Genomic DNA, 12654 nt, shown 5'->3' with positions numbered 1-12654 from the left:
TTTGCAGAATGCCGCAGGACTTGTTACGCTGTGTTGAAACACGAGCTAGCGTATTTGTATACCTCAGGGCGCTCTAAATTTGTGAGCACAGGTTGGCGACCACGGTCCTGATGCTGATCTAATATTGCTTTCACTTGTTTTATCTAACCTCGCTTATTCTCTTTCGATCCCAACGGCATTAGGTTCGTGAGACCTAATTTCATCTTCGCGCCTTTCATGGCCCTTCCATTTCCTTCCGATACAGCCATTCCTTGAAGGTTTTCGGGGACGTTAGGTTGGGAAGGGTTAGGACGGGAAAGAAGCGGACGGTGGCCTTAATCAAGGTACGGCCTCAGTATTTACTTAGTGTGAAATATGGGAAATCACGGAGGACCATATTCATTGCTGCCGACGGTGGGAATCGAATCGGGAATTTCAGCTGATTATTGGGTCACGTAGCTGTCAGGCGACAATGAGTTCGAGCCCCACTGTCGCAAACATGAATCGTCAGGGTAAAGAGGAGGAGAAGAGTGCAGTACAGGAAGCAGAGTTTAAGAAGAGAGCGATGGAATGCAGGAATAGCTGGGAAGGAATTCTTATGAAAATGGGGTATAGTCTAAAGAATGGCCAGTCTAATAGTTAGTCCAATGGGCCACGAAAGTTTTAGGGATGCAAAGGGTGAGTTCGATGACCCCATCATGGCTATCCGCCCCAGCGATATGTTCGGAGAAGACATGGCGAAGTTCAAGAGTAGTCAGGATGTACGCCAAGGCTGCTAAACAATTTAAACCGGGACGAGGTCAGAGAACAACTCCTCATTAACGGTCAGAAAGGACAGTAGAGAGTAAAAAGAAATTGATGGTTTTCCGTGGTTTTCCGTTTTCATACCATGAAAAGGCTGGGACTGTACCTTATTTAAGGCCATGGTAGTTTCCTTCTCAATCCTAGGCCTTTCCTATTCCATCGTCTCCACGTGACCTGTGATCAAATTGTTAAAATAAGATAAATGCTGCGTTTTGTTAATTCCGCTGACTCGGTGACTGGGTGTTTCATTTGCTCCGGTACACTCTCCTTCATACGCATACAATATAACACATTTCAGAGAAACGTAACAATGTACACATGGTGGACATGCGTTCATCCATCTCCACTAGGGTGTGGAAAATGTGGGGGAGGAAGAAGAACAAGATTTATGAGAGTCTGGCTTCACAGTCATATAGGTCAGCTCAATTAATAAAATTGAATTGAATTGAATTGAATTGAATTGAATTGAATTGAATTGAATTGAATTGAATTGAATTGAATTGAATTGAATTGAATTGAATTGAATTGAATTGAATTGAATTGAATTGAATTGAATTGAATTGAATTGAATTGAATTGAATTGAATTGAATTGAATTGAATTGAATTTATTGACAATTCACATGCCACTGAGGCTGAAAATCCCCTGTATGTAGCACCTTCATATAATAATACACAGGCTTATGAATACAGTAAATAATTCTCTATAATATAAAATTCATCATTCAACAAAAAATGGATTAAAACACAGATACTACAAACTAGTAAAATTAAAACATACACTAGAGAACCCGTGATGCTCCGCAGCATTGGTTATAAATAGGTCAGATAACTCTCTCGGAGTCATATTATTTTGCCTTCCCTTTTCAATGGTTTTATGAACATTTAATAAGAAGCGCATTGTAGTATGCCGCAGTCCTAATCAGAAATCATTCATTATAACGCTATCATGCCGTCTGTTTGGTAAAATATCTATCATATATTCGCTTTTCTATCGCACATTTCTTGATGTAAATCTTGATATTCTGTCGTAGAAGGCAATGGTATTTTTAATAGTAGTTCTTCTATACAGAACGGTTGTATTGTGAGCTCACAGGTTAGTCCCGAAGGAGCGCTTTTTGCCAGACAGACAAGTTTCTTAATAAACACTCTTCACTCTTTCTAGTGTATCTAGGTTTTATTTCGATAGGTGTTCCCAGATAATGTCTGGGGCGTATGTCATGATGGGGTTTGTTTGAACGTAGACTTTTTTCTCTTAGGAGCATGTAAGCTATTAGGAACGCTCTGCCATCTGTTGAATATATTTGGAAACTGGGAAAGGTTACAGTATGAAAGAGTATCTGGCAGGGAATAGTATTCTTCCGTGATTAGAAGAAGTGCATACTCCCTGGCTTGACAGGTAGTAATCGATCATACCTCCATGCAATGATATTGCTAACAATCAGAATATTAATGAAAATGTTAGCCACTTAGCAAACTGCTAAGTGCAGAATGTATTGCGTGTTAGGGTAAACCTTCGCCTGCAATTGTTGGAGTGATCATTTTATGATTTGATTTTATGATTACTCAGAGTTGGCTGAACTTAGAAACATATCTATGTCTCATAATTCACCGGCAGGTAATTCTGGAGGGAATGAAATAAAAATGAAACAAATCGGTCCAGTAGAACGGACGGACGGAGTTATCAAAAACTGTATCAGTAAACTATTTTAATACATACGTTAGATTATATAATAAGAAAGAAAATAAGAAATTAAGCTCTAAGTATAATTGAGTAATCTAAAGCAAAATAAAGAAAACCTCTTCTAAGAATTATTGTAAATTCTGATTGTTGTCAAAATAATGCGTGATCTCTTCCCTAAAGTTACTGTTGATGTATATGGGGGGGGGGGTGGGGGGGTGGGGGGGGGGGGGGGGGGGGTGGACTGATTTTGTTTACTACAGTTAGTTTCATTTGTGAAAGGGTGAAGATTAAAGACGTTAAACATACGTGATGCACTGCAAACAAAGGATTTGTTCAATTTAGTGGTACAATGGAGGGGATTTTGAAGGGTAGTTTATTTAAACCGTATCATCTCTGTTATGTGCTGACTCCAGAGTTTCAAATGCATTATAAAGTCAGGATGGGGTCTTCAGTTTGAGAATTTTTATGCGTAGCATGAGCTACTGAGATACTGATATTTTTTGACGTTCATGGAGTTTCGGTCGTTGCAGCTGTATGTAATAGGGGTTATGTCTTCATCATGCCTGGCATTTGTAATGTAACGAACATTAGCGTTCTGTATCCTCTGTACTTTTATGTTCAACGTTTCAGATAATTTATTGTATACATCTGACCTATACTCAGTGATTGGCAATATACGACTTTGAACAAGTAGTTTTCGCATGAAATGTGGTGAACATGAGATGTTACGTTTCAAAATATGCATGGATGACACAACTTTTCCACGTAAATTACACTTGCGTATGCTGAGTGAACCGAAAAGTCATTTGGTCCTCCGAAAATACCAGGTATCCAGGAAGAAACCTGTTCGAACCGCTGGGACGAGAAGTGAAATTCAAACGGCAGGTGTCGGCAACCCTGTGTGAATCACGTCAGATGTAGACATTCCCGTCAATCGTTAGACTATGCAGAGCTGTGAGGCGCGTTGTCCATGTCAAAACCAATTTTGTTGGAACCACACTACTCATTTGAACATGTCAGTGTGAAAGGATGTTAACGCCGCGTTCAAATTGGGCAGCAATCCAGCAGAAGCTGCTCCGCGCTTGGAGAGGCATCCGTGAGGCTAGGGCCATATCTACGTGATTTCACGCTGCGTTTACTGCCAGAAATCTCGCGTCAAAAATCCACAATACTAATCTGGACGGGACCGGCCATACACAGCGCGACAAAGGTCGCCCGCTCCAGAATAGGCCGACATCCATTTTGTTTGCGTGTTTTGCGACACAGTACCTGGCCTCACTTGCGGGAAGAAGACGCTGCGGTATTGAATACTTGCTTTCGTTCTGTACTATCACTTTGCAAAATGGAGGTACAAAACTATCCGTGCCTTTACGATACAAAGGAACAAGAGTTCGAAAACAGAGACATGAAGAGAGATGCGTGGTTATCAGTAATGAGCGCTGTGATGGGGAAGAAGTGGTGTTTCTTTTGCTAATATCATTTTTTCACCTAAGAGATAAGCATTTCAAACGAGGTCACGGACATTCGATAATACTCAAATAAATTATCCTGGTTATCTTTTAGTTTTGTTGTGTGTAGGAGTAGAAATTGTCCACTTGATCACCTGTCAATATTATAGAATGGATCCAATATTTTCTTTGACGACGAACAACCAACGCAGCACATAACACAACAACGGAGTAATCAGTTAATGAAACTCCTTACATATGCAGAGCGAAGGCGGTGTTTTGATACCTTACAATATACAACACAATAATAAAATAACGCCATGCAAACACACAAGTGTGGCCACCCACCTCGCACGTTGTCCAGCTGCGTGAAAAAGCAGGCAGTAACGCAGTGTAAAATCACGCAATTTTGGCCATATCCAGAGTGAGGGTACAGCTAGAAATTGGGTCAGTAGATCTGTATCGGAGATGGACCAGTGCTGGCACTGTGCACTTCGAAAATTCCTACCGCATGGCAAAACCATCACAGCCGAGATGTACTCGTCCAGAAGCAGCCAACACTAGTCAAGAGAAAGGGAGTGATCCTTCTTCAAGACAAAGCCAGACCTCCTACCTGGAAAGTGACGATTTGGGCAATCATCACACCTGTTTGGGAAATTTTACCTCATCCTCCCTACTCTGTCCGATTATCACCTGTTTTTCCCATGGATAACCATTTCATGAACGACAGTTCGGAAACTGAGATGAAGTCACGCAGGCCCTAGGACATTCTTTTGCTTCTAGGAAAAAGAACTTTTACAACGCGGGATTTATAAGCTTCTTTCTGGTTGGGAACATGTAATTCAAGCTGAAGGAGAGTATTATAAAACCAAACCAAACCAAACCCCTTGGCACTACAGCCCTTGAAGGGCCTTGGCCTACCAAGCGACCGCTGCTCAGCCCGAAGGCCTGCAGATTACGAGGTGCCGTGTGGTCAGCACGACGAATCCTCTCGGCCGTTATTCTTGGCTTTCTAGACCGGGAAGGAGAGTATTATGCTGAATAAAATGCATATAAAAGAAAATACTGAGTCGTTATTTCTCACTGAAAAATACGGCACGCACTGTTTTGATACGTGGTAGAACACACGTACATCTTCCTGGAGGGCAATCGAATCGACTTCCTTTGAAGTGAACCGAACACACCTTTAGCACCCGGCTACGCAGCACTTCATTCACTCTCAGCATCAGATACAATGATAATTCACATACCTGTTTAGCCACCTCAATGTAGTTCTGAAGGTAGAGAAGGGTAATCCACCAGTTGTGTTGGCACTTGTCTCCAAGGTCGTGAATGTTGTTCCAAAAGGGGCCAGTACCAGCGTGCCTTAGCAGAGAAACCTGCAGAAGGACTATCATTGCCAGAGAAGGAGTTAGCCTAGAATCACACAACAGTAATTGTCATTTCTATGATCAGAGAATGTAACAGCTCTGATCAACAGACAGCTGCCATACTAAGAGCTCTAAAATATTGACTCGGAAAAAAACAAAGACAGAAAGTAAAATTTATTTGTTAGTAGATACTCCATCAGTAGAGCTGTGTATGACCGAGTTATGCATTTATTGGCGAGACCTAGAAATTCTATGTTTTGTGGTATGGGCTAGAGCAGCTTTGTTACTTTCATTGACCTGTATCAGTCTTATCCTTGGCTTTGGTAATATGAAAATTAACCGAGGTATGAGTGATGCTAGCAATGCCATTCCTTATGCAGCCAGTCCCTGCTATGAATTGTGTGAAAATGTTGCCCATAGTAACGGCAGGTGCGTGCATTTCAGTGGACTTGGCAGATCGATATGCAATAGCAACTTCTTTTTCAGTGAGGAAAGCAACGGGAAACTACCTCACTCCTCGTGTCCCTAGTACGTCTCTTCAGTGACGCGTAGGACATCTACGACAGCTGATGGTGGAGCTCTTGAGGATCCAACCAGCCTTCTGGCTGAGAACGGAACAAACAAACAAACAAACAAACAAATAAACAAATAAACATACGTACATAAATACATACATACATACATACATACATACATACATACATACATACATACATACATACATACATACATACTGCAACCTTACCAATGCTCTTTAATTTCTCTTGACAATCCAATGTATTCCCGATTTCTGATTGTCTGAAATTCTGATCGTTCCGACGTGGCCACCTAGAATAGGGCCGACGATCACTGTTAAAGCCATTTTGCCTGTACTGCTGTTCGCCACATTGTCGTCTAGGTTCTCCCCAAGAACAAAAATTCCATCGGGTGTACCTAACATTTCGATTACCAACATATCCCTGAGTGGTATTCGTGCCTTGATCTTTGACTACTATTGCACTTTGTTTCTCTTGGCATTATTCATCCCTCTCTCTCTACCTGGGGATTCCTTCAGTTACGACGTAGTCTTGTTTACCAAGTTAGAAGCCTTGTGTGAGCATGTGCAACCTAATGCAACTTTCTGTAATATGTAGAAGGGAGCTTAACAAAAGTTTTTCACTGCATAAAATAATAAATAAATAAATAAATAAATAAATAAATAAATAAATAAATAAATAAATAAATAAATAAATAAATAAATATGTGCATGACCGATACGGTCACAATACATACATGAACCAGTATGAAGAGCATAAAACTGTCAACGCCCGGCTATACCTGCAATCCACCGTACGTTTCTATGAAGCAGTGTTGTGTACTACAACCTGATGTGGAATTAAATCAAAGCTCCCTTGTGGAAACCTAATTTTTGTTTGTTGAATTTATTACTCACTTGAAACATTGTTATTTAACTATGTTTCCGTCTTGATCTGTTAGATCCATACAGGAGAGACGACCCTTTATAAATATTCTCACAACAGCACGTATCCCAATCCACGTTCAAATTGTAGACGGTATTTCAGTTGAAGTTTCTGCATTAGGGGTGTGCTCTAATCAATGTCTAGAGAGGCACGACGTGCAGTGTCGACATGTGAACGTGAACGTACAATCTCATTATGTGTCCGGATCCACGTTTAGCGTATTGGCCTTTGTTCCAGAAGGTCCCGGAGTTGTTTCCCGGCCAGGCCATGGATTTTAACTTTCATTGGTAAATTCCGCTGGCTCGGGGGCTGGGTATGTATGCCGTCTTCATGACTACAATTCAACATAGGAAGCGACTCATCCTCATAGACAGTTAGGTCACCTATACAGCGCAAACTCGAAAGACCTGCACCGGACCACACGTCATTACTATTATCTCATTGTCAAGAAGGGTTGTAAATAAGGGCAGTTTCTCGACGTGTGTACCGTGATCTAAGTGATGTAGCTCGAACGTGGAAGTGGTACAGGGAGATACAAACTGTTGATGGCTTGCCTCGCACAGTCACTCTAGAGCTACGACTGCACTGGATGACCGTTACCTTCGAATGTCAGCTCGGAGGAACCCTAAACACAATGTCACTGTGCTGCTGAATAATGATCTTCGGGGAGCTACAGATGGCACAGTTTCAACTCAACCTGTGAGAAACAAGTTGTATGAAGCACAACTTTACTCTGGACGCCAAATGTCGAGACCCAGCTCTGAAACCTAGACCATGGAGCTCTGAATACATGGGTCCAACATTATTCCAAATGGTATCTTCAGACCTGGACTTTCCCCGATAAATTTTGCATGAGCCTTGTTTCTGACGATCAACGACAACTCTTGTTTGGAGTTAATCTGGTCATGCTTTACGTCTCATACTGCCCAGCACGCGTGACAAGGTGATGGTTCCTTAATGTGGCCACGTGCGTCAGTCCTAGACACAGCCTTCGATCCATAGTGACACCGTACTGCCAACATCTTAGAGGAAAATCTATCTCAATATACGATAATGCGTGGATCCTTCGTGTGCTTCTCATTAAACTTAATATCACGATATCACCCGTCTAGAGGGTTTTCATATTTATCGAAAAAATTTAGATCAACAGCTATGACGTATACAGTTGCAATATTTGAATGATCTAACTTCATATCCTTAAGCAATAATAATAGAATCTTAGTCATGTACGGCAGCCTTTTAGTCTTCAGTCATAGTCCCGCATTCATTAACCTTCATCTGTAATGCCTCGCCCACGTTCGAACATAGGCCGCCGTTCTCAACACGCAATCACAGAACGTCAATGAATATCAAACCGTCCTGATGAAGAACGTTCAGCCGACAATGAACGTGTTAAGTGTCTGAACTTCTCAAAGGCGAACAGAAGAATCGGCAGATCAGCGTAAGAAAGACTTGAAATCTCACGAGGAAAAGTGCAGCACAATCATCTCAACAACGCTAAGAACCATTAGATCGACAGCGAAGACATATGCAGTTACAATATCTGACGATCGAGCTTCATATCACCGAATCTATTTCTTATATGAACTGGATATTTAATACAATACCTGATAAAAATTCGTTCAAATCGGAAAAATGGACAAAGTTTGTCCGCACTGCACAGCAATGAATTGAAAGCAGAAACTCCAGGAATGTGCTGCGGGACCGTAAAAGTGGAGCTATCTAAACTTGAGCAGCCAAAAGAACCACTGAAAAGTTTCGTAAAAGAAATTACTGATGATTCAAAACCTTTCCTCAAAAATATACATTACAAATCTTGTTTTCAGATGACTTCGTTCGGGGCTAGCGTTATAGCAGAGCATTTTATGACGATATTTAATATTCAGGGACAAAATTTACCACAGATCATTATTTCTTTGCTTCCTTATCCCAGTAATAATCATAAATTTCTCCAAATCTATTTCATCGGGGATGAAAATATCGAATGTAATGCACGCTGCCGAATCTCTACTGGAATCAGAAGGCATATTGCTGTTGATTAGTTGCAAAAGAAAGTTACATGACAACAACAATTTAATTCGGATTTTCAAATGTGCGACTGATCTCATATTCGCTAGAATACATTTATTTATTTATCCAATCATTACATATCAGACTGAGGTACAGCGAAGTGTGGCCGGGTTTTGCTATACCTCTAATTCGTAAAGATGATTTCTAACAGGTAGGGATGGAGGGGGGAGCATTGCAGGTGCCATTTCACGATGTTGCCACATTCCAGCATTCGTTTCTTTCACCCCTCGCTTCCGGCTCACTTGTTTCCGCGTTCATTCTGTTGTAGACTGTGACTGACTTTGTCTCATGTTCCGTTACCTTTAACAGGGACCGGGCTGATAAGCTCAGACAGAGGAGAACTGGCCTTCTGATCCCAACTTAGCAGGTTCGATCCTCGCTCAGTCTGGTGGTGTTTGAAAGTGCTACAGGACGTAAGACCAATAACATTATTAGGGGTGGTACCTATAGCCTTCAACATGCCTTTTGTCTCTGTACACGTAAAACAATTTCTCTTCCTTGCTGATGAATTGTCACACCACGGCCGGCGGTATTCTTTTCACGAGGTGGACGAGTCCTGGGCCTCCCCCTCCCTCGAACGGTACTTATCGAACTCGAAATGAAATGCAATGCCGTTAGATACTTACTAACGACCACAAATCAGAAACAGAAATAGAATGCCACTCACACTGAACTGCTTGCGACACGATCTAACCCAGAAGTGAGAGGTTTGGCAACTCCAAGCAAGAAGAGCTGACCAGAAGATATATCTCCATTTCAACCGCAGTCGCCCCACCCTCGTTTCCATGGCACCATACCCCCACTCCCTTTATCCCTCCCCGGCAGGCAATGAACGGACCTCCCTCCAAGAACTGTCAGATTTCAACTTTAAATATTAGAGGTATAGTTACTCCATAAAAATCCTGGCTCTAGATATAACTATTAATGAAAATCTCACCTGATATACCGGTGTATGTAATACATAGGTACGTTGAAACTATTGGTCTTTGGAACTTTCTGTAGAAACGTGTAGGCAACCAGCAAACCACTCAGCACTAAGAATGTATCCACAGAAATAGTTGCGTTTGTTATCCATAGATATCTCCAGTCACTATATATCTGTAATTTAAGAAGGATGTTTCTATTAGAGCTTCAAGTAAAAAGTCATCCAGAACCTCAATATGATTTAGAGAAAATGTATATAGATGGTTAAGAATCTTAAATACTCTATTTTCACAAGGTTTCTCATACACGTACCCTGGGTAGCAGAAGGTGGCACCACCCGACGTGGTTGGAAGTGGTCCACAGTATCCTGGCTCAAGGATTAGTGGTGGTACATGGGCTCTTATGGGACTAACTCGGTAGAGCTCCGCTAGGGCTCCCGAAGCAAGATGGCCGCTATACGTTGGTTATGTGAGATTAACTTTAAATGTATATTTAAATATTCTTAACAAGTTGCTTTCGTATCACACGGATAGGTCATGTGGCAGCATATGGGACAGAAAAGGGGTAGGAGTGGAAAGGAAGCGGCCGTGGCCTTAATTAAGTTACATCTGGTGTGAAAATGGTAAAACACGGAAAACCACCTTCTCGACTGCGTCTCTAAATAGGGAAGCGAGTGCTCAGCTGGATGGTAGATTTTAACACTTGTGGCTCGGGAACAATCTTCTAATGCAATAATGGGCAGTTTCCTATACACAGCAGAAGGCTACGGCCAAACTAGCGTGATTTCACGCTGCGTTACTGAGTGAAATCTCACCTTTACCTTACTCGAATATTAAAATAATTTTTCGTGATTTGCGACGAGTTCAACTATAGCTGACGTAAAAAATGCGGAACGTAGCATGAATCTTTAACACATACATTAAAAAGAATAGTCTCAAGGAGCGAATTCAAAGCAGGAATTAAAAATAGGACTGAAAGATACGAGAAGGCAACGGGTAGATGCTGCTTATATATTGCACCCGCCCCTACCCATACATTCTACGGCGATAAATCTACAGGGTCGTTATCTGGGTTAAAATCAAGTGGGCATCAAAATATAAAATTACTTAGGATCGAATGAGAAGTATATTTTAAATTTTTAAATCGAAGGGATTTATTATGATCCTGATGATGGTGAAAAATGACGCAAATATACAAGGCGAATGCAAAATAGATTATCACATAATTAGACTTTGATTGCATTGTTCAAACTTTGGGAATAAGACCAAGTATAACCATTCAAGAAGAATATGTTTCATGACTTCACGTGTACGCAATATTAAGTATTAATCAGAGAAGCTATTTCCAAATTTACTGGCGAATAAAATCATAATACTCAAATATAAACAAATCTGAGTGACACCTGATCTAACACAAATACATTTCCCACTGGAATAACCTTAAAAATATAACATAAACAAACACAAACTTCAGGTGCATTGGGTTCAAATCGAACCCCCATCCCCATATACACGAACCCATCGCACCATTGGCAGACACCAGTGTCGACGCTGAATTACATCACAACACAATTAAACACATAAATACTTAAGAGAAAAATATACAGTATACACAACACAAGTGAGCGCTAATCACCAGTCCCCACTTTAATGTGACTGCCAGTTGCACACGCAGAGCCAAACCCAGGATCCGCGACGTTTGTAGGGAAGCTGAAATCCCTACTAATGATTTATATGAATGAAAACAATTCAGTAAAAGAAACCAGGCCATTGATTTCTGACATATATTTAAGTCGGCTGAGGAAATGAATCAATTACTGCAGGAACAAATGCGAGACGGAAAACGATTTCACGGTGTGGGGTCGAAGGCACAAAACGTACATAAGCGCACACACTAAGAGACAAGTCCCGGTCACTCACCCTCTCGGCCGCAGGCGTGGAAACAGGACAGGACATAACTTAAACCTGACAAAGGAAGACCATTTCCTTCGCCCTTTTATATATCACATAAACACACCATTTCGCTTCACAGAATAAACACCCTCATTACAGCGAGGTGACACCTAATTACTTTCTTATTTCCGTGTCAACCCACAGTCCAACTTTTAAAAAATCACACCATGAGTCCTGACTTTAACTCCATTCTAACATCTTCACCTGACGCATTTTTCAGCAGGTCAATTTATTTGCTCCACACACTCTTACACACAAGTGGACCGATCGTAATCCAGTAGACACAGATATCTAAATAAGACAACACCGGCTTCTATTATTATTATTATTATTATTATTATTATTATTCATCTTTAAAGCCGTGCCCGGTTAGCTTCCGTGGGGGTCACGCACTGAACTGAGTAAGTGTTTGGCATAACTTCACGGAAGACACTGGGGCGGGGGGCCTCAACCCCGACACGGCGCGTCCCATATGGCTGATAGGGAATGTTCCTGTAGATATGCAGGACAGGTGTGAATAAGGCTTAGCCAAATAAACACCCGCGGATCAACTGAGGCAAAAAGGTCTGCAGTCAACGGTCTCGATGGCGGATGAGGATATTTCCCAACGGCTGAGAGGGCGGAAGAACTGGCTCTACGGCTAACAACCGTAGTTCTAACCACGGACAGAGTAATCTGTCCCACCAAGCATTACCATGAGGTAACATTATGCATGATGGAAACACTTTCAAGGAAAACTACCCCAGGTGGTACCCAGCAATGGAAATCCACCGTCGCACCAGGCGGCGCAAACAAGCCTTCGGATTCTGGGGAGCTTGTACCAACATGCAAGATGGAGTCGGAGCCATCTGGTAGCCAGACTGATGACGTACTAACGACAAACACGACTAACCTAAAACAAAATCTAAGGACAAAGAAACATCACTATTTTGGAACTATCAACATACAGACTCTACTTAGGACGG

The 12654-nt window shown here is 41.6% G+C and overlaps 1 protein-coding gene across 1 annotated transcript in view; it reads right to left on the bottom strand.

The window, feature by feature from the left end:
• The window catches only part of LOC136866980 (nose resistant to fluoxetine protein 6), a 210567-nt gene that overhangs the window by 64431 nt on the left and 133482 nt on the right, over positions 1-12654 (bottom strand). Inside the window, exons 10-11 of the mRNA XM_068226785.1 lie at positions 9751-9911; positions 5164-5329 (exon numbers count right to left, since the gene is read on the bottom strand). Coding sequence (XP_068082886.1) covers positions 5164-5329; positions 9751-9911 — 327 coding nt within the window. The remainder of the gene's footprint in view (positions 1-5163; positions 5330-9750; positions 9912-12654) is intronic.

This window comes from Anabrus simplex, chromosome 3 (genome assembly GCF_040414725.1).
Source record: "Anabrus simplex isolate iqAnaSimp1 chromosome 3, ASM4041472v1, whole genome shotgun sequence".
Taxonomy (NCBI): Eukaryota; Metazoa; Arthropoda; class Insecta; order Orthoptera; family Tettigoniidae; genus Anabrus; species Anabrus simplex.
Note: the sequence above shows the minus strand (reverse complement) of the source record. Positions and strands in the feature narration are given on the sequence as shown.